Raw genomic sequence first — 24,234 nt, forward strand, 5'->3', positions numbered from 1 at the left:
TTATGTGTGGGCAACTCTGTGTAATACAAACTCACAAGACTTCTCTTGGCTAAAAGTCACATAAAATGTATATAATATAATATAATATAATATAATATAATATAATATAATATAATAATATAAGATATTTCTACTTACACAGTAATATGGTAAAAATGAAGACAGACATGGTGGTCAGATCCAGTACCGTGAGTGGCAGGTTTTTGTGTACAACAGAACTTACTGCATTTCTATGGAATATTTCACAACAGTTAGGGTAGGTGAGAACACGGGCTGGGTATATTTAGCAAGAAAGGAAACTGATTCACTTCAACTCTATCTAAAATGTGTGTTTTCATTTTGGATTAAGTAGAGAAGAGTTAAAATGTCTGTCCTGTTTTGTTTCAGTCTGTGACTCCATTGGGTAGATCCCCCCCCCCCACACTTCCTGCCCTTGTGACACCCGTACAAGACATGGAGTGGTAGCAAGCATTACAGAGACGAAAAGGCACAGACCTCAGTTGAAGAGTTAGTTCACATTTATTGACATTAAAAAAATATAATATGCATTACAACTTTGACTATACATTAAATGCCATCCTCTATTTTTGAAAATGATACTTACTTTTGAAGTTTCTTTTACTGTGTTCTCCCGCTTTCTGTCCTGCTGTTGGATGTGTGCAGGCCCGGCCCTACCATGGGTCCCACTGGGTCCATTGGACCCAGGCAGCACTTAGAGAGGGGTGGCAAATTGACTCTCAAGATTATTTTTCCAGTAGTTTTATGTATCATCAGTTTGAGGTACATTACGGGTGGCATTTCCCTATATTATACTGCCGCCCGTAATGCAAACTGATGAGTATGAGGAGGCGTCTCCTCCATGGAATGTCCCTCACGTGATCATGGTGTGCGCAATGACGTCAGAGCACTCCATCTCACGCAGGGCAGGCTGAATCCTCTAGGGGGCAGACACAGGAGTGACAGGAGTACTGAGGACAGACAGCGGGTGTTTGGTGGACCAGTCTGGTGGTGAGTTATGGAAGAAGATAACAGTATATGTAATATTTTCTAAATGTTATATTTTTAAAAAAAAATGGATGTGGGGGCCTTTTGTTGGACATGATTTTTTTTTTGGGGGGAGGGGCAGCATTTCATTCTCGGACCCAAGCAGCACAATGTCTTGGGCAAGCCCTGGATGTGTGACCCCAGCTCCTCACGAATGAGCATTCAGCTAAGAGTTTTTTGTTTATTGCGTACCATGTACTCGTACCTTCACTTCGTCCAAGGAAAGCGCTGGAATCCTCCACGCCTTTGCAATTGTCTGTTTTGTAGCCATATAAATATGGGTCACTAAGATTTGTTCTCTCTTTGTTAAGGCCTCTGTTGGTTTATGTAACAGAGCTTCCCAAGGATCTATGCGGAAGTCTGAATCTAAGAGTGTTTTGACCACGTTAGAAACTCGTTTCCATAGACGTTTAACTTTGGGACATGTCCACCTTATATGTTTCATATCACCCTGGACTGAACAGCCCCGAAAACAAGAAGCAGGATAAGTACGGTAGGAAAATACTTTGCGATTCTGGCCGGGGTATAGTACCACCTTGGCAATTATTTTAACCGATTGCCGACCGCCGCGCGACGATATACGTTGGCAGTCAGCCCCGGCCAGGCAAAGTGACGTATATATACGTCACTAGCCTGTCACTTGCTTGGGAGCTAATAGCAGGCGAGCGTGCGCCCGCGGAGGCGCGCTCCCGCCCCGGATCGTTCCCCAGCAAGTCCGTGCATGTGACCGGCGAACCCGATGTCCGCCGGTCACTCGCCGATCGTCGGTGCAGAGGGAGAAAGTCAGACGGCTAATGTAACCAAGCCGCCTGTCATTCTTCCCTGTGTAGAAACAGTGATCATACGGTTCTACTATGTAGGACCGTTGATCACTGTTCCTACACTTCAAGCCACAGCCAATCACAGTAAGAAACACGCCCCCTAGGGACACACACCACCCCTCCCTCTCAAATAAAGTTAACCCCTTCACTACCAGTGTCATTTTGCAGTAACAGTGCATATGTATAGCACTGATTACTGCAGTAATGTCACTGGTAACCCCAAAAGTGTCAAAAATGTCAGTCAAGGGTCCGATCTGTCCACCGCAATGTCGCAGTACCGCAAAAAAAATCGCAGATCGCCGCCATTACGCGTTAAAAAAAAAAACAACAAAAATGACAGAAATCTTTCCCTTAGTTAGTAAACGCAAATACTTTTGCGCAAACCAATCAAAATACGCTTTTTGCGATTTTTTTTTACCAAACATATGTAGCAGAAAACAAATTGGCCAAAAATGTTAAAAAATTTTGATTTTTAAATTTTTTTTGGGGAATTTCATATAAAAAAATGTGAAAAATATTGTTGTTTTTGCAAAATTGTCGCTCTTTTTTTGTTTATAGTGCAAAAAGTAAAAATCGCACAGGTGATCAAATACCACCAAAAGAAAGCTCTGTTTGTGGGAAAAAAAGGACATCAAATTCGTTTAGGTACAGCATCGCACGACCGCACAATTGTCAGTTAAAGTCACACAGTGCCGAATCGCAAAAAGTGGCCCAGACGTAAGGCAGCAAAAAGTGTAAAGTGGTTAAAGGAGTTCTTCAAAGCCACCACATTTTGAGAAGAGTGAAATAGAGGCTCCCACATTTTGTTCCAGTTTTTAGGAGATTACACCGCACCAAAGTCTGATTCCCAGCACAATAAGAGGGGGCCTGGGCATGTGAAGAACCCAAAAGTGAGTAATATAACAAGGATACTAGGCCTTGGGTTGATGGGTTAGTGCTCAATCTGTTCTCGAAGCTGTGGTAGGTCATGACCAATCATGGTTCCTAGTAAGGGATTACTCCATGGACCTTCAAGGATACCCCATGCAATGGAGCAAGGTTTCTCAAATCCAGTCCTCAAATACCCCCAACAGGTCATGTTTTCAGGCTTTCCATTATTTTGCACAGGTGATTTGATCAGTTTCACTGCCTTAGTAATTACCCCAGCTGTTTCATCTGAGAGAAATCCTAAAAACACGACCTGTTTGGGGTACTTGAGGACTAGAGTTGAGAAACATTGCAATAGAGAGCCACCTCTCACTACCTGGAAATTATTATTATTATAATTATTCAGGATTTATATAGTAGCAACAGTTTGCACAGCACTTTACAATATAAAGGGAGACAACACAGTTACAATACGATAAAATACAAGAAGGTTAAGAGGACCTTGCTCATAAGAGCTTACAATCTAATAGGGTGAGGCAAGTGGTACAAAAAGTTATAACTGTGGGGGATGAGCTGATGGAAGTGATAAAACCTTAGTTGGAGGCGTGATAGGCTTCCTGGAAGAGATGAGTTTTCAGGGATCGCCTAAAGGCAGCCAGAGTAGGAGATAGCTGGACAGACTGAGGTAGAGAGTTCCAGAGAAAAGGAGAAGCTCTGGAGAAGTCCTGGAGATGAGCATGGGAGGAGGACTTGGGAGGAGTGAAGAGGATGGTTTGGGTGATTTTTGGAGTCAAGACTGGTGATGGAGCTCAGAGCGGAGCTGTGAAAGGCTTTGTATGTTGTGGTTAGTATTTTGAATTTATTTTGCTGGGCAATCAGAAGCCAGTGGAGGGGTTGACAGAGAGGAGTGGCAGAAAATGAGCGGTTGGTAAGGTGGATAAGTCTGGCAGCAGCATTTATGATGGACTGAAGAGGGGATAGCCTAAAAGAAAGGAGTTGCAATAGTCAAGGTAAGAGATAACAAGAGAGTGAAAGCTTGGTGGTGAATCATGAATGGGAGCAATGGGATAGGTCTTAAGATGTTCAGGTTGGTGGGTTCCAGTGAAGGCTTTTTAAGTATGGGGGTGATCTGTACAAGCTTTAGAGGGGAGAGGAAGTTGCCAGTAAATAAGGAGAAATTGAAGATGTGAATGAGAAAGCATAGGATAGAAGAAGAATGTGACCTTTTTCTGGAACAGGATCCAGGGGACAATTGGTTAGGTGGGCATCTGAGAAAAGTTTGGTAACATCTTCAGTAGTAGCCGGTTCAAAAGAGTAAAGTGTGACTGCTGTTAGATAAGGTATGTTAAGTGGGGGAGATATTTGTACAGTGGAGGTGTCCTCACGTATTGGATTAATCTTGTTTTTGAAGTGACTGGCAATCTCTTGGGTATATCATCCATGATCTTCCCTTTAGGGCCCAAAGCTCTGAACATGTGTTCTGTGACTCTTAACCAGATTAGACATTTCTGCAGTGAGATCAGTTAAGAGATGATGTCTAATGCCCGGCATTGTTGCACTTTGCACCACATTACCGAACAAGCCGGTCAGTGCTCTGCAGGGGTCTCCAACGCCAAATACAAGAAATAAAACGTTCATAACTTCAAGGATGACTGCACACAGCCAAGTAAGTCTCCATTCACACTGGTACGACTTGTCAGGCGACTTGGTCAGCCTGACAAGTCATGCACCGTCGCGTCCCATAGTGTAGTACAGGACTGGTTCTAATAGGAGCGACACAAGTCGCTCCGACTTAGAAAAAGGGTCCTGTACTACTTTGGGGCAACCTGGAGTGACTTGCATAGACATTCGTTTTATGAAGTCCGTGCAAGTCGTGCCAAAGTCGCGGTGCACGCGACTTCACAGGTCGCCCCCTAAGTCAGATCGCCGTAGTGTGAACCGAGTCTAAGACTGATTTTTTTTTATTGTTAAAGAATATGTTGTATTGGGTGGCATGGGTCTTCATCTTTGATATTCTTTGTAAGTTGTTTTGACTTCTATAGCATATAATGTGCCTGGGTTGGTGTAGGCAACTTCATGCGTAAGGATAACCCCAGATGGCTTTTCCTTCAAATTTTCTTAGCCACTTGAACTCAGTATTTCTTTTTTTTTAAGATATACTAAATAATCAATATTTCATTATTTTAATTTTCTTTATTATTGTTGCATTTAAACATTTAAAAAAATACGTACAAATATGTTTCAATGACAATGAAATATATTACAATTAAATATTTTCTCTTCTAATTGACCGTAACAAAACCCCAGACCCCCTCCCAAAAAAAAAAAAATATTGAACCTGAATTCAGTATAGGTGTCAGGTCACCTGTGGCCAGGTGACAACTGCACCCTGTTGGAGGCAGGGGCACAGCGCAAGGTAGTGAACCCTATAGCAAACTGCTGCGGATGGACCGGAACGTGAACCCAAGATTCCCCAGGGCGCGGAGTCGAAAGAACCAGCAGGTGTTCACCAGAGCCTCGAGTGGTAAGGATGGACTTGGCTGCAGCTGGGCCCAGGTCGCGGCCCCTGGGGTCCCCAAGGTCACGCTCTGTAGGGAGAGAAGGGAAGCAGCCACTCAGGACACACGGAATGGTGAAGGGTAAGCCGAGGTTGAGGTAGCAGGCAGACAAGGGTAACCAAGGGACAGGCCAAAGGTCAGGGTAACAGGCAAACAGGAATAGTCAGAGACAAGCCAAAGTCGGTACACAGAACAGTAGATCAAGCACACAGGAAACAGGAAACTAGCACTGTTGAACAGCAAAGCAGACCTGCAGTGCACTGGTTAATATAGACTTCCTGGAATGGCCTGGGGTGGAGCCAAACAGGGAAGAGAGATGATAACAGCAGCCAGAAGGAAGAGTCTGGCCCTTAATGCAGACATGAGGAACAGGTAAACTACCAGACATTATTGCATGCCCATGACAATAGGAACATCTGAATAATGAATATCAAAACCATTCAATACAAGTTAATTATAGGTTATAATGTAAAATGATGAGCCAATGTGCAAATGCATTTCAGGGGTCAGAGTGCTTCCCCTTTAAAGGTTACAAAAATGAGCACTTAAAAAACCTTTATTGGGAATTGATTTCAAACAGTAGAGCTTAAAGGACACAGCCACTCGCCAACTTTTCTTTTAGGGACTTGTTTTGTCCGCTTTTATTATAAGAAGTCCACAAAACACATGGGTTGCCCACATTTCTTGGCATTCCCCCTACAGAGAAAAACCGAAAATCCACACACCAGACTCTTGGCTGGCACTTTCAGAATGCTACTCTGGCAACATTTATCAGGCCTTGTCTGTATCCATCAGACAGTCACACAGAGGTTCTTAGCTCACATACACACTCTGTACACACCTTCAGCTCCATTCTGTGCTGCCCCCTACTCTGACATCTGGGCAGAGACCTCCGGTCTCCCAGGTGAAGTCCTGAACACTAGTCAACTCTCTAACAAGAGCCATGCACACACCTGTATTATCAGCACGCTGGTTGTCCTCAAAATGTGGACCCAAACCTGAAGGCTTCATCCCAGCCAAGACTCTACAAAGCCTCCTGACTCCAGGACCCAATCCAGGATTTACTAATGACTGAGGAAACAGAAAATCCAGACACAAGCATCCTGAAGTCCCTTGGTGAGAAGGTGGGTGAGATAGACAATAGACTGATCAAGTCTTAAAGATAGATATTAGATAGATGGCAGATAATTGTAAGCATATATATTTAAATCAGTGCATTTATTTACAGCCAACTCATCAATAACAAAAGTTGAAAAAGTTCTGAATTTGAGTCGTCTGACACAGTTATTGTTTAATGTACCGTATTTTCCGGCTTATAAGACGACTGGGCGTATAAGACGACCCCCCAATTACATGATCTACCGGTAATACTTATACTTAGGTTACCTTGGAGATATTATACTCGGCGTATAAGACGACCTCCCATTTTTGGGGGATTTTTTTGAGGTTCAAAAGTAGTCTAATATGCCAGAAAATACAGTAATCTTTTATAGAGGTATTTTTTTTTTCTTCTGGATTCTTGTTGGTCTTCAGGGAATGCCAAATTTACAGGAACCTCCATTATCATTTATGGAAATGTGCAGAGTTTGGTATTATCCCTTCTGCGCCTGGTATCCTTTCATAGATATGTACATTATTCACCGTAGAGTATGTAGCAGTCAGATTATCCTGAAAATAATTAGGACATGTAATTATTGGATTAGTGTTATAGGAGTACTGCTATATAGTTTTTACAATTCTATCATATCTATCTATCTATCTATCTATCTATCTATCTATCTATCTATCTATCTATCTATCTATCTATCTATCTATCTATCTATCTATCTATCTATCTATCTATCTATCTATCTATCTATCTATCTATCTATCTATCTATCTATCTATCTATCTATGTATCTATCTATCTATCTATCTATCTATCTATCTATCTATCTATCTATCTATCTATCTATCTATCTATCTATCTATCTATCTATCTATCTATCTATCCATCTATCTATCTGTGGCGTCCTGTCCATTAGGGGCGCCGCCCCCCCCCTATCCATGCATCCGGCCCCCTTATCTACATGCAGGGCGCCGGGCGCATGGATTCCAATAGTAGATTTTTTTTTTTGAAGCACGTGATTTGAGCCAGAGGCTCTAATAGGCTTCAAAAAAAGGGTGGGCTTGGGGCGCAGAGCACTGCGCCCTGAGCCCACCCAGTTGTATGGCAATAGCGAATAAATATTCGCTATTGTCATACTGATTCTCCTCCCAGCTAATCAGGAAGAGGGTTGTGAGAGTCCTTTCCCAATTGGCCAAAAGGAGAAGTGATCTTACTGGCGACTGGCCAGGAAGAGGGAGGAGACACACAGCTGGAGGAGAAGCACAGCGGCTCAGCCATCCAGCACTCCCCCGGCTCGGACAGGAGGAAGGAGGAGGTAAGCAGGCGGCCCCCCCCTAATTACCGAGCACCAGCCGCCACTGCTATCTATCTATCTATCTATCTATCTATCTATCTATCTATCTATCTATCTATCTATCTATCTATCTATCTATCTATCTATCTATCTATCTATCTATCTATCTATCCATCTATCTATCTGTGGCGTCCTGTCCATTAGGGGCGCCGCCCCCCCCCCTATCCATGCATCCGGCCCCCTTATCTACATGCAGGGCGCCGGGCGCATGGATTCCAATAGTAGATTTTTTTTTTTGAAGCACGTGATTTGAGCCAGAGGCTCTAATAGGCTTCAAAAAAAGGGTGGGCTTGGGGCGCAGAGCACTGCGCCCTGAGCCCACCCAGTTGTATGGCAATAGCGAATAAATATTCGCTATTGTCATACTGATTCTCCTCCCAGCTAATCAGGAAGAGGGTTGTGAGAGTCCTTTCCCAATTGGCCAAAAGGAGAAGTGATCTTACTGGCGACTGGCCAGGAAGAGGGAGGAGACACACAGCTGGAGGAGAAGCACAGCGGCTCAGCCATCCAGCACTCCCCCGGCTCGGACAGGAGGAAGGAGGAGGTAAGCAGGCGGCCCCCCCCTAATTACCGAGCACCAGCCGCCACTGCTATCTATCTATCTATCTATCTATCTATCTATCTATCTATCTATCTATCTATCTATCTATCTATCTATCTATCTATCTATCTATCTATCTATCTCTATTGCTACAATGTATTGAGGGCTCACAGGTTTCCCAGAAGAGAACTGGGAAAGCCGCCTCCCCCCCCTTATACTTACCTGAGCCACATCTCAATCAGGCTATGTGCTTGAGAGCAGCGGCTTTCCCAGGTCTATCTCTCTTTTCATTGGCTCACATGGTAGCAGGAGCCATTGGCTCCTGCTGCTTTCAGGTCTCAGGTTTCAGGCTATGTGCTTGAGAGCAGCGGCTTTCCCAGGTCTCTCTCTTCTCATTGGCTCACATGGTAGCAGGAGCCATTGGCTCCTGCTGCTTTCAATCACAGCCAGTGAGCCAATGAGGAGAGATCAGGGGGTGTGCTCTGCGTGTGAATGGACAATGTCCATTCAAAGGAGCATGGCTTAGGAGCGAACAGTGGCCCCATAGCAAGAGGCTTTCTATTGGGGCACTTGGCAGGGGGGAGGAACCAGGACCACCAACAGGGGACCCAAAAGAAGAGGATCAGGGCTGCTCTGTGGAAAACCATTGCCCAGAGCCAGAGCAGGTACTATGTGTATAACATTGTTTTTATTTAAAAAAATAAAAAATATTACAATCTTTAGAATCACTTTAAGTTGAATGCAAATGAAGTTACAAGGACACTGAATTTCTGGAAGGATTACTAAATCAATTTCTTTACTTACAAAAATTTTTCTTAGCCTGAAAAAAGTAAACAAAGGCAATCACTATATCTAAGGCAGGCCATAGAAGGCCATTGACTGTGTTGATGGAGGGATCCCTCCCACAGAGCTATCGGCTGGGATAACACAATGATTACTGCTAGCGGCTTTAGCCGACATGCTGGTTGTACCCAAGTCGATCAATTGATCCACTTGGGTAGATTGAGCCTGCCTACAGATCATTTGACTATCAGCTGGTCCCTGCTGAACTGGCCAAGATTCAAACCGCCTAGGACTGGCACTGGTGTCATTGGGTTTAAATATCCTTGAAGTGTGAAGTAAGCTACAGTTAAGTGATTTTCACATCAATCATTTAATCATATAAATGTAATTGTTTTAAAATAACTCAAAAAAGTTAATATATTCAATACTTACATGCTTAATTATTTTACCTAAAAAAGTAAATGAAAAAACAATAAACAGTAATTAATATATTAAAGAAAATCATAACAATTTTATATACTCTTGTTGCCAACAATGATGTGATTGGAGCAGTGATTCTCAATCATTTTGAGACCAGGGATGAAAACATTCTTCCAAAACTCTCCATGCCCCAATGGGAAAAAAATAAAGCGTATAATCATATAATAAAAGTATGGGAGTGCAAAACATGTATAGAACTTTTTGAATACTGTGGGTAGGGTGGGTGCCACTGTAGGGAGGATGAAGGTTAAGGAGGGGGTTAGGAGACCTGCAGCAGATTTGGAGGCCCTGTGGTGGATGAAGTTTTTGGAGAAGGCTGAAGGGCATTGTGGGACACTGATGGAGGTTTGGTGCACTATGAAGGGCAGCAAACTGGGGGGGGGGGGCACTGTGGTATTTTGAACAGCACTGTGGAGGCTATGGTCTCTCTCGGGGGCTGAAGGCACTATAGGACCACTATGGGCTGCTATAGGAGGTTGGGGAACTATGAAAGGCTGAAGGCTCTGCAGCAAACTGGAGGGGGGGCACTGTGGGATTATAAACAGCACTGTGGAGGCTGAGAACTCTCACGGGGGCTTGGGACACTATGGTCTACCATAGGAGGCTGGGGCACTAAAGAGGGCTGAAGATTCTGCAACAAACTGTGGAGGCTATGTGCTTTCTGGGGGCTAGAGGCACTATAGGGCCACTATGCGCTACTATAGGAGGTTGGGGCACTATGAAGGGCTGAAGGCTCTGCAGCAAACTGGAGGGGGCACTGTGGGATTACAAACAGCACTGTGGAGGCTGAGGACTCTCACAGGGGCTTGGGGCACTATGGTCTACTATGGGAGGCTGGGGCTCTAAAGAGGGCTGAAGACTCTGCAGCAAACTGTGGAGGTTTTGGGCTCTCTCAGGGGCTGGTGGCACTATAGGGTCACTATGGGCTACTGAAGGAGGTTGGGGCACTATGAAGGGCTGAAGGCTCTGCAGCAAACTTGAGGGGGCACTGTGGTATTATAAACAGCACTGTGGAAGCTGAGGACTTTTACAGGGGCTTGGGGCACTATGGGCTACTATGGGAAGTTAAGGGCATTATGAAGGACTGGAGGCTCTACAGGAGACTGGGGAAGCACTGTGGGATTCTGGTGGCATTGTGGAGGCTGAGGGGCCTCAGGGAGCTTGGTGGCACTTTAAACCACTATAGAGGGGTTGGGGGCACTATGGAAGGTAGGGGGCAATGTGGGAGCTTAGGGGCAATGTGAGAAGTTAAGAGATCTGCAGCTGCGAAGAAGGAAGGTCGCGGTCTGGAAGTGGGCCAGGCCCAGTGGTTGAAAAGCACTGGATTAGAAAACTGAAAATTAACACGATAATCACAGTCTTTTGATTTTTGTCCTGATTACCGTATATACTGGAGTATAAGCCGACCCGAATATAAGCCGAGACCCCTAATTTTACCACAAAAAAGTGGGAAAACTTATTGACTCGAGTATAAGCCTAGGGTGGGAAATGCAGCAGCTACTGGACCCAACTGGACCACTACAAGACATAAAACAGGGGCTGCTGGCATGGTACAGGAGATAGCGCAGGTCATAGTATAGGCATTGCACAGGTCATGGTAAGGACATGGCACAGGTCAGGGCACAGGTGATGGTATAGGCATGGTACAGGTCATGGTACAGGCATGTCACAGGTCATGGTACAGGCATGTCACAGGTGATGGTATAGGCATGGCACAGGTCAGGGCACAGGTTGATGGTATAGGCATGGTACAGGTCATGGTAAAGGCATGGCACAGGTGATGATATAGGCATGGCACAGTAAGTACAGGCATGGCACAGTATGTACAGGCATTGCACAGTATGTACAGGAATGGCACAGTATGTACAGGCATGGCACAGTATGTACAGGCATGGCACAGGAGATGCAGTGCTGCGGGCATGGTACAGGAGAATGTCCTGTACCATGCCCGCAGCACTGCATGAGGAAATGCAGGGGCTGCGGAGGAGTCTCACTTACCTGTCGGTGAGCCGCTTTCGATTTAAAAATTGCGCTGCCCGGCGCCACTACTACATCACCGCAAATGCGCTGCCGATGCTCGGGAAAACCCGAACACGTTCGGTTATTCCCGGGCATGCCACACATGCGCAGTGACACGCCGGCGCCAAGCGACGCCAATTTTAAAAACACAGTGAAGCCAGTGACTCGAGTATAAGCCGAGGGGGGCATTTTCAGCATGAAAAAACATGCTGAAAAACTCGGCTTATACTCGAGTATATACGGTAATCAATTTCTCCTGTATTGAATTGTATTGTAACTATATTGTATGGGTTGTAAAGTGCTGTGCAACTGTTGGCGCTGTATAAAACCTGTATAATAATAATAATAATTGATAATAATAAGTGAATTGTCTTTAAAGTAGAGTTCCGGTCTCAAAATTGATTTGATATCCGCTTGCTAAGGGCCACCTGAAAAAGAAATGGATGCTCCCAATTTTTTTTTTGTCACTTACCTTGCTATTGAAAAAAAAATATATATATACTCACCTTCCTTCCACTTCCTCCCTCTGCGGCCGCGGCCCGCTCCGTCACTTCCGGCTTGCGATGACTCCTGGGAGCTGAACGTCATCGCTCCCAGGAGTCAATGCGCCTGCACCGGCCCCGCTCGTCACTTCCGGTGCAGGGGCGGCATTCCCTGCTAAACAGCTTCTGGGCATGCCCAGAAGCTGTAGAGGGATGCCGCGTTTGCACCGGAAGTGACGAGCGGGGCCGGTGCAGTGCATTGTGGGACTCCGACGTCACCGAAGAGGACACAGAAGAGGACGCTGCGGCTTCAGCTGCTCACACCTGAGATGGCAGCGCTGGAGAAGAAATTTTCAAGGTAAGTATTTCTTCTTACAGGTAAGTGCGACCCGGGACAGTTCAGAGGCTATCCATTGTGGAATGTACTAGCCCTGACTGTCCCGGGGGTATTTTTATCTAAATTTGACCCCCGAGGTCGGAACTCCGCTTAAACCACTTAACCCCCGGAAGATTTTACCCCCTTCCTGACCAGGGGGGTTTTTTGCGATTTTTTTTACTGCGTGACTTTAACGGACAATTGCGCGGTCGTGCAATGCTGTACCTAAACGAATTTCACGTACTTTTTTTTCCCACAAACAGAGCTTTCTTTTGGTGGTATTTGATCACCTGTGCGATTTTTTGATCATGCGCTATAAACAAAAAAAGAGCGTAATTTTTGCAAAAATAACAATATTTTTCACTTTTTTTTATATGAAATTCCCCCCCAAAAAAAATGTAAAAATCAAAATTTTTTAACATTTTCAGCCAAATTGTTTTATGCTACCTATGTTTGGTAAAAAAAATCGCAAAAAGCGCATTTTGATTGGTTTGCACAAAACTTATCGCGTTTACTAACAAAGGGAAAGATTTTTGTCATTTTTGGTGGTTTTTTTTAACGAGTAATGGCGGCGATCTGCAATTTTTTTTTGCGGTACTGCGACATTGCGGCGGACAGATCGGACCCTTGACTGACATTTTTGACACTTTTGGGGTTACCAGTGACATTTCTACAGTAATCAGTGCTATATATATGCACTGTTACTGCAAAAATGACACTGGCAGGGAAGGGGTTAACTGTATTGGACAGGGAGGGGTTAAGTGTGTCCTAGGGGCGTGATTCTAACTGTAGTGGGACAATGCTATTGGTGTAAAAACAGAGATCAATGGTTCTACATAGTAGAACCGTCTGATCTCCATTTTTACACAGGGGAGAATGACAGGCGGCTTGTTTACATAAGCCGCTCTGCCTTTCTCCCGCTGTACCGACGATCGGCGAGTGACCGGCGGACATTGGGTCCGCCGGTCACACGCCCGCACTCCTCCCTGAACGAGCCGAGGCGGGCGCGCGCTCGCCCGCTATTGGCTCTAATAGCAGTGATAGGCGAGCGACGCAGATCTACGTCACTCTGCCTGGCCGGGGCTGACTGCCGCAGTAAATATACTGTGTGCAGTCGGCAACCGGTTAATTATATTTATCAGCATAAAATAAGCTTATGATGCTGACAATAACACCTATATGGGTTATTATGTACACATCTCTTTAATTTAGCTATAAATTGAGGACAAAATTACTTTTAATAGCCCCCTCTTTTCTTCAGAAGCATCATTTTGATATTTTCAAATACAGCACTGCCATAAAATATGACTACTAACCTTTAGGAAGCCTACTTATATTTACGTAGGTATGGTAGCCATCTTCTGGATTGGGGTTCGTGTTATTTCCTTGGAGGAAAAAACATGCAGGTGATTTCTTAATTAGTAAAAAGAATAGAAATTACAATGGCATAAAAATGAATCCCTCCTTGGTCAAAGCACGTATACCCTTCAAATTGTAAATCAATGCCAACATTTGACTCCGAACCATCAGGGAGAGAACTAAACTCTCTGATTCCCATGGCTGTGCACATTTTCCTTCTCTAAATAATCTCTAAAATGTAAAAACATAATTTTGGTATTTTTCATATTTGCCGTTTACATGTTCGGCATGTGGGTTAAAAAATGAATTACAACAGTGTGTTGCAGCCTGTTCTGTTCTCACTACACGTATGCCCCAGGCGTGTGCAGCTCAACATACAGCTAAACCTTTAATCCTGCAATAACCAGTCCTTTTGTAACTTAAGGCTTTATTCCAGAGATAGAATAGTGGTCACATGAACAGGTTACAAGTCAGAATGGATATGCGAATAGGATTGTGAATAGAGGTGAAACTGTAAATAAACATATAAAGGCATATAATCAGTATACAAACATAAACAGTATATGCATTGAGTATATAACTGACAGTTCATAGGCATACCAGCGATGCTTCAAAGGGGGGTTCAGGAATTTTCCCACAGCAACCTCAGATGCTGTCTGCTCCTTCCTGAGGTAAATCTTAAATGAGATTCTCCTCAGAGAGGGGTGGAACAAATACCAGCAATAGAAAACAGGAAGTACCATAAAGTACTGTACAACAGTCTATGTCACAGTGGCATCTTGTGGATCATATTGGTATTACAAGTTCCAATAGAATTAATTATTTCCTTATGCTGGAGGCATGACACAGCCCTTTGTAAGTATATATATTGAAGATTATGGGATAATTGATGGTAATATAGGTTTCTTGGATTATGTAATGAGACTGAGGCGTGTCCAAATACTCACACGATAATTATTATTGACAGGTTGAGTGGGTGACCCCTTTGGGTCATATATCTCTCCCCCTGCGGGTGGCCCATTGAGGTGGCCTTTGGTGATTGCCCCTGAATGGTTTTCTGGGTTGAATCTGTACCATTGTGTATTCCGCACTCAGGTAGAGATGTTCCCTTGCTTTGGTTTGTGGGGGTCGCAATGATATAAATACAGTCAGGTCCATAAATATTGGGACAATTCTAATCTTTTTGGCTTTATAATGGATTTGAAATGAAACAAACAAGATGTGCTTTAACCACTTTACCACCGGAGGATTTTCCTGCTTTACGTCCAGGCCACTTTTTGCAACTTGGCACTGCGCGATTTTAACTGACAATTGCGCGGTCGTGCGACGCCGTACCCAAACTAAATTTACGTCCTTTTTTTTCCACAAACAGAGATTTCTTTTGGTGGTATTCAATCACCTCTGCGCTTTTAATTTTTTGCGATATTAATAAAATAAAACGACAATTTTGAAAAAATAACAATATTTTTTTCCTTTGACAGTTAAAAAATATCCAATATGGATTTAGGCCAAAATGTATTTAGCTACATGTCTTTGACAAAAAAATTCTCAATGAGCGTATTTTTAACCGCTTTAAGACCGGAAGATTTTACCCCATTCCTGACCAGGCCATATTTTGCGATTCGCCACTGCGTGACTTTAACGGACAATTGCGAGGTCGTGCGACGCTGTACCCAAATGAAGTTGATGCCCTTTTTTCCCTCAAACAGAGCTTTCTTTTTTGGTGGTATTTGATCACCTGTGCGATTTTTACTTTTTGCGCTATAAACAAAAAAAGAGCGACAATTTTGAAAAAAATAATAATATTTTTCACATTTTTTTTATATGAAATTGCCAAAAAAAAAATGTAAAAATCTAAATTTTTTAACATTTTCGGCCAATTTGTTTTCTGCTACATATGTTTGGTAAAAAAAAATCGCAATAAGCGTATTTTGATTGGTTTGCGCAAAAGTTATTGCGTTAACTAACTAAGGGAAAGATTTTTGTCATTTTTATTGTTTTTTTTTTTTTTAACGAGTAATGGCGGCGATCTGCGATTTTTTTTGCAGGACTGCGACATTGCGGCAGACAGATCGGACCCTTGACTGACATTTTTGACACTTTTGAGGGTACCAGTGACATTATTACAGTAATCAGTGCTATACATATGCGCTGTTACTGTAAAAATTACACTGGCAGGGAAGGGGTTAACTTTATTAGACATCCAGGGGTTAAGTGTGTCGCTAGGGGCGTGCTTCTAACTGTAAAGGGGCGTGGCTTTTGATGTAACCACAGAGACATACGATCTTACATAGCAGGATCGTATAGTCTCTGCAGTTACACCAGGGAGAATGACAGACGGCTTTGTGTACATCAGCCGCCTGCCTTTCTCCCTCTCCAGCAGGAGATCGCAAGTGACCGGCGGACATCGGAACCACTGGTCACTCACGCGGACATGTCAGGGAACGAGCGGGGGCGGGAGCTCGCCCCCTAGAGGCCGCAGTAAATTGTCGCGCGGCGGTCGTGCGGCAGTCGGCAAGTGGTTAAGGGGGTAAAACCGTCCAGAAGTGGTTATTAAGTATACTACACTTAAAAATGCCAAGGAAGATCTCTTTATTAAATAATGCCACTTGTAGAAATGTGATGGTGACTGATCCTTCAGTTCATTTTGAAATCTTCTATAGATACTGCTATAAATCCATTGGTCTTTGTATGGTCACATAGGCACCATGGATGAACTCTAATTACCTGCTGTAGATATTTCTTGGGGTGGCTCCGGGTGTGAAAAACGTTTTCTTTTTTTACATCTCCAGATAAGAACAGCAGAGATGACGATGACCACAAGACTCCCGATTATGGCTGCAGCCATTACTGCCACCTGTGATTCTTTATCGATTAGAAACGTGTTAACTTTTTGAAAAAAAAAAAAAAAAAAGAAACGTGTTAAAAGATAAAAAAAGAAGATGAAAGAATACACAAAAATACAACTTAACATTATAAATTCCTCTTTACAGCCAATCCCCGGGTTACAAACAAGATTGGTTCTGTAGGTTTGTTCTTAAGTTGAATTTGTATGTATGTTGGAACGGGTACATTTTTTAACCACTTTACCACCGGAGGATTTTGCTGTCTTACGTCCAGGCCACTTTTTGTGATTCGGCGCTGTGTGACTTTAAGTGACAATTGCGCGGTCGTGCGACGCCGTACCCAAACAAAATTTACGTCCTTTTTTTCCCACAAACAGAGCTTTCTTTTGGTGGTATTTGATCACCTGTGTGATTTTTACTTTTTGCGCTATAAACGAAAAAAGAGCGTCAATTTTGCAAAAATAACAATATTTTTCACGTTTTTTTATATGAAATTCCCCCCCAAAAAAATGTAAAAATCAAAATGTTTTTACATTTTTGGCCAATTTGTTTTCTGCTACATATGTTTGGTAAAAAAAATCACAATAAGCGTATTTTGATTGGTTTGCGCAAAAGTTATCGCGTTTACTAACTACGGGAAAGATTTCTGTCATTTTTGGCGTTTTTTTTAACACGTAATCTGCAATTTTTTTTGCGGGACTGCGACATTGCAGCGAACAGATCGGACCCTTGACTGACATTTTTGACATTTTTGGGGGTACCAGTGACATTACTGCAGTAATCAGTGCTATAAATATGCATTCTTACTGTAAAAATGACACTGGCAGGGAAGGGGTTAATTTTATTGGAGAGGGAGGGGATAATGTATGCCTGGTGCTTACTAACGTGTGGGGGGGGGGGAGGTGACTGAGTGAGTCAGGGACAGATGGGATGTTCAGCTATGCTGAACCATGCTATCTGTCCCTGCCTGTCACTTAGGAGATCCGCCCGCTCTGTTTACACAAGCGGGCGGATCTCCAAACTAGATTCCCCAATGATCAGGGAAGAGCAGCGGCGATCGCCGCCGCTCCTCCCCTGGCCCGACTCCCGCTGTGACTGAACACAGCGGGAGCAAGCCTCTGGCGGCCCCACAAGGGGCGGAGTCCAGTGACGTAGGTCTATGTCGCTGGACGATAACGAGCCACATTGCTACAGTAGCAGCAATGTGAGCGGAGTTGAAGTGGTTAAAGTGTAACTCCAGCCAAAATTTTTTTTTTCATTTTTTTGGATAGCATAAAGAGGTTAAATGATACTAAATGATGTCTATGATAACGCCCATTATAGGTGGACGAAACGCGTCAACGTTAAGGCGGCTTAACCACACGACGTCACTTCCGCCTACTCGTGGAACGCGATCCCGGAAGTGGACGCAAGATATGTTTGGATGTGGTTTTTGCAAACGCTGTCTTATACTTCTACATTTGTGAGTAGTTTTGTAATGATATTGATTTAAATAAAATGTGGCGGGCTTCACTATGTCTGGCTCCTTCCCTTCCCTTTTTGAGTACCTAACCAAGAGGGGGCTATTATCAAAAGTTGGAGGCTTGTTTGGTGGTGTGCAGATCCATCCATTCCCCTGGGCTATCTTGGAGAATAATTGCTTCTGAGGAGTGATTATTCCTAGCATCTGGTGAGTGGACCCCCAAAAGCGTCATTTTGGAGCACCTATCACTGTGTGGAGCACTTCAAGCACTTTTTTGTCCAGCACTTTATGTGACAATTCAGTGAACTTATATATTTTTTGGACTGCACTTTATTTCACACAATTTGCACTTCAGCAAATTTTTTTATATTTATTGATATATATGAGGGGTTGTAACAAATGAAAAACATCAATTACAGAGTGCGCTAAAAAATTATGGAACACAAATATTCACAAAAATGGTGATTGCTGATACTCAGCTAAACACAAAGTCTATATTCTAAATGATGAGACTGTGCAAAAGTCTTGAAAATCCAAAGAATATAGTGAGGTTGGGGAGTGATGAAGGATAAGGGTAACCTCTTCCCAAACGGTGATCCAGACAGTGCTCAAATGTACACGTGATGCACCCGGTGTTAAGAAGGGACTCTTACCAGATGATGGAGAGATGCAAACATATAGTGTATAACCCTGGAGTCCGTTAGGTCAGCTTGTAGGAGAGAATTCACAATAGGAATAAAGCGACCATCTGCTTCCAAAGTGTAGGGATCTAGAGGCTTCCACTCAAGGGGATATCGCCACCAAGAACATACGGTTTTGTGGATGGGTCTTCACCCCAAGGTTTGTAACAGTCCTTAATAGACCTCTCAGCAGCTTCCAGCAAACTTGCAGCTCCTTCAGACAGGTGCAACCACCAAACTACTCCTCCCCCACTCCTTTTTCTCATTAAAGGTTCGCGCACCTATTTCTCTTTTCACCATTGATATATATGTATATATATTTTCTTATCATTAATTGCACTTTATATTTATGAAACAGATTGTTATATATTTATTTATTGAAGGATTATATTTATCACTTATGTCATTTTCCTGGTAGCGCTGTGTTTTATAATGTCTTAAAATTATACTAAAGTCAATTTTTTTTTCTTTAAAAATAACAAACATGTTATACCTACCTGTTCTGGGCAGTGTTTTTGCACAGAGTAGCCCAGATCCTCCTCTTCTCAGGTCCCTGGCCAAAGCCCCCGGCCACTTCTTTCTGCTGAGTGCCCCCACAGCAAGCTGCTTGCTGAGGGGGAACCTGAGCCGAGCCGCTGCTCTGTGTGTCCATTTAGACACAGAGCCCCGCCCCCTGTCTCTCCTGATTGGCTAACTGACTTTGAATGACACTTCAAGTGTCACTTCACTTTCACCTTTTTCTTCCACATGATGAGTAGGTTGTGGGTCCTCGGGCCTGCCTTGAAAGTCTTGGGAGGGGGGCGGATATGGCCTTTTGGCTTAGTTCGCCCTCTCTCATGGGGTCTCCCTTCAGGGTAGCCCCACCTAGTACTTGGGGTGGGCTGTTTTGGCAGTCCTCCCAGAGAACGGGATCTGCCTGGTTTTCGGCCAGGCAGACCATGGAGGAACCTCAGTTCCTGTCAGGAGTCTTGCGCCCCGGGGGATCAAGGTCAGGGTCCGTCCTCTTCGGAGGAAGAATCATTTCGCTCACTCTGTGCACTTTGTGTTCTTCACGTTCTTCATGTTGGTGTCCTCCCACTGACACCAACATTGGGATACTTTTCCTCCCACTGACACCAACATTGGGATACTTTTCCTCCCACTGACACCAACAGTGGGATACTATTCCTCCCACTGACACCAACATTGGGATACTATTCCTCCCACTGTTACCAACATTGGGATACTATTCCTCCCACTGTTACCAACATTGGGATATTATTCCTCCCACTGGCACCAACATTGGGACACTATTCCTCCCACTGGCACCAACATTGGGATACTTTTCCTCCCACTGACACCAACAGTGGGATACTATTCCTCCCACTGTTACCAACATTGGGATACTATTCCTCCCACTGTTACCAACATTGGGATATTATTCCTCCCACTGGCACCAACATTGGGACACTATTCCTCCCACTGGCACCAACATTGGGATACTATTCCTCCCACTGGCACCAACATTGAGATACTATTCCTGCCACTGGCACCAACATTGAGATACTATTCCTCCCACTGACACCAACAATGGGACTCTATTCCTCCCATTGACATCAACATTGGGACTCTTTTCCTTCCACTGGCACCAACATTGGGATACTATTCCTCCCACTGACACCAACATTGGGATACTATTCCTCCCACTGGCACCAACATTGGGACTCTATTCCTTCCACTGGCACCAACATTGGGATACTATTCCTCCCACTGATACCAACATTGGGATACTATTCCTCCCACTGTTACCAACATTGGGATATTATTCCTCCCACTGACACCAACATTGGGATACTATTCCTCCCACTGACACCAACATTGGGATACTATTCCTCCCACTGTTACCAACATTGGGATATTATTCCTCCCACTGACACCAACATTGGGATACTATTCCTCCCACTGACACCAACATTGGGATACTATTCCTCCCACTGTTACCAACATTGGGATATTATTCCTCCCACTGACACCAACATTGGGATACTATTCCTCCCACTGACACCAACATTGGGATACTATTCCTCCCACTGACACCAACATTGGAATACTATTCCTCCCACTGACACCAACATTGGGATACTATTCCTCCCACTGTTACCAACATTGGGATATTATTCCTCCCACTGACACCAACATTGGGATACTATTCCTCCCACTGTTACCAACATTGGGATATTATTCCTCCTACTGGCACCAAAATTGAGATACTATTCCTCCCACTGTTACCAACTTTGGGATACTATTCCTCCCACTGGCACCAACATTGGGACACTATTCCTCCTACTGGCACCAACATTGGGACACTATTCCTCCTACTGGCACCAACATTGGGATACTATTCCTCCCACTGGCACCAACATTGGGATACTATTCCTCCCACTGGCACCAACATTGGGATACTATTCCTCCCACTGGCACCAACATTGGGACACTATTCCTCCCACTGGCACCAACATTGGGACACTATTCCTCCCACTGGCACCAACCAACATTAAGATACTATTCCTCCCACTGATACCAACATTGGGATATTATTCCTCCCACTGGCACCAACATTGGGATACTATTCCTCCCACTGACACCAACAATGGGACTCTATTCCTCCCACTGACATCAACATTGGGATACTATTCCTCCCACTGGCACCAACATTGGGATACTATTCCTCCCACTGACACCAACATTGGGACTCTATTCCTCCCACTGACACCAACATTGGGACTCTATTCCTCCCACTGGCACCAACATTGGGATATTATTCCTCCCACTGGCACCAACATTGGGACACTATTCCTCCCACTGGCACCAACCAACATTGGGATACTATTCCTCCCACTGATACCAACATTGGGATATTATTCCTCCCACTGGCACCAACATTGGGATACTATTCCTCCCACTGACACCAACAATGGGACTCTATTCCTCCCACTGACATCAACATTGGGATACTATTCCTCCCACTGGCACCAACATTGGGATACTATTCCTCCCACTGACACCAACATTGGGACTCTATTCCTCCCACTGACACCAACATTGGGACTCTATTCCTCCCACTGGCACCAACATTGGGATATTATTCCTCCCACTGGCACCAACATTGGGACACTATTCCTCCCACTGGCACCAACCAACATTGGGATATTATTCCTCCCACTGGCACCAACATTGGGATACTATTCCTCCCACTGACATCAACATTGGGATACTATTCCTCCCACTAGCACCAACATTGGGATACTATTCCTCCCACTGGCACCAACATTGGGATACTATTCCTCCCACTGACACCAACATTGGGACTCTATTCCTCCCACTGACACCAACATTGGGACTCTATTCCTCCCACTGGCACCAACATTGGGATATTATTCCTCCCACTGGCACCAACATTGGAGTATAATTCCTGCTACTGACATTAACATTTTGGCACTATTTTTCCCATTGATGCCAATGGTGGGACACTATTCCTCCCACTGACACCAATGACGGGGCACTTTTTCTCCCCTTAATAGATGCATTGTTTTCTCCCCTTGATGCCAGGACAATTTCGACTCCCTATTGCCATGGTCCTGCCCCTCAAAGCCCAGAGGACAGTAAACTGGCTCTATGTTTAGAAAGTTTGGTGACCCATGTACTATATATTGGCCAGCACTGAAAACGCAGCCATGACAAAAATCTGGTTCTGAGCCATGCAAATTGTCATCAGGACCGCATCCAAAATGCACCTGAACCGCAGAACAAATACTTTTTATTTTATTTGCAGTGAAAATGGACATACAATTCACACCGGACATGTGTGAACCCAGCCTTAGAAACCCAATGAAGAAAAGTCAGGTTCAAGCACCTTGTATTATCCGGATATAGATCCCATCACTCATCTTCCTCACAGTGCTAGACGCCGTCCTCACTTCACAGGTATAATTCCCAGAATCCTCCAGCTGAGCTGACCGCACTCTGTATGTATCAGATACATTGTATCCCCGCACAGTCCGTCCATCTCTGTATGTATCAGATACATTGTATCCCCGCACAGTCCGTCCATCTTTGTAGAAGGCAAAGAGCGGCTCTGTGTCGCCCCTGAGCGGATCCAGTCTGGTGTCACATCTCACCGTCATCTCACCTCCTTCTATTACCCTGGACGGGGTCACTTTTATTTCTGGAGGAGAGAAGAGCTCTGGAAGAGGAAAGACAGACAATGGGATTGCATTAATTATACTCTAAATAATGAAAATCACACAATTCTTTGTAGCGGACACATAATAGATATCAGTGTTTGGTTAAGTGGAGATATTGTACCCACTACAGTGATACACAGTAATAGAGAGCCCGGTATGGTCAGCTTTGTCACAAGTCATTTATTCTACCTGTATATCTGGATGGTGAACAGTCAACCTAGACACTGGAGGAAACCAACACAAACATACATATGTCTTACAGACATTCTCCTGAGACGGAACTGGCCTCAGGAACCCGGTGCTGCATGGGAAGGCTGGTAATAAGTTCACTTGATGGAGTAATAGAGTTTATCAGTCTACTATGAATTTACCAGTCAGTCACTTTCTCATATATTCCAGTTACATTTCCTGTTTCTTGACTTTAACGTGATCTTATACCCTAAATTTTGTAACACTTTCAGCATCGGCTTTAATCTCTTACTGAGTGTTAAAGATTAGTGACTGACTCTATGATGGCGGTGGAATTAGGCATTGGCAAGGACATGGGGCGCACCATCGTCTGTGAAGATTTTAATCTCTTACTGAGTGGGTAGCTTATCCATAAATCCTTGTCTATGTTCTAGTTTTAGCTGGTGCCATGACCAATGCCCAAAATTTCCAGTGTTAGAGTAGTTCTTTTCTCTGCCAGAGTCCTATGGAGCCACCCTTTCATGCATGGACTAGAGTTCCTCCTCCCTAAACTGTGTGAATCAATAGAAAGATACACTCCCATAGCCTAGGATGGCAAGGCACCCCCAAATCCCGCTCCTCCATCCTCCTTCCCCCACCTACCCTACTCCATCCTCCTCCTCCCTCCACCTTCCATATGATAACAGACTGCCTAGAGAATTTTAACAAAGAGTTTACTGGGGAATGTTTTTTTTTTTTTTTTGAAGGGAGCCTTGAAATTGTCTATACTTTTGAAGGGTTCCTTGATATTGTCTATCATTTTGAAGATTGCCTTGAGATTATCTATAGTTTTGAAGGGTGCCTTGAGATTGTTTATATTTTGAAGGGTGCCTTGATATTGTCTATAATTTTGAACAGTGTCTTGAGATGTTCTATAATTTTGAAGGATGCCTTGATATTGTCTATAATTTTGAACAGTGTCTTGAGATTGTCTATAATTTTGAAGGATGCCTTGAGATTGTCTATAATTTTGAACAGTGTCTTGAGATTGTCTATAATTTTG

The 24,234-nt window shown here is 44.0% G+C and overlaps 1 protein-coding gene across 1 annotated transcript in view; it reads right to left on the minus strand.

The window, feature by feature from the left end:
- LOC309569900 (sialoadhesin-like) overlaps nucleotides 1-24,234 on the minus strand; it is a gene marked incomplete at both ends in the record, with an annotated part of 435,740 nt that overhangs the window by 404,973 nt on the left and 6,533 nt on the right. The window contains one exon of the mRNA XM_082275891.1: nucleotides 22,673-23,002. Coding sequence (XP_082132017.1) covers nucleotides 22,673-23,002 — 330 coding nt within the window. The remainder of the gene's footprint in view (nucleotides 1-22,672; nucleotides 23,003-24,234) is intronic.

The sequence above is a fragment of the Pelophylax lessonae genome (genome assembly GCF_965119305.1).
Source record: "Pelophylax lessonae genome assembly, chromosome: 13".
NCBI classification, from domain to species: domain Eukaryota; kingdom Metazoa; phylum Chordata; class Amphibia; order Anura; family Ranidae; genus Pelophylax; species Pelophylax lessonae.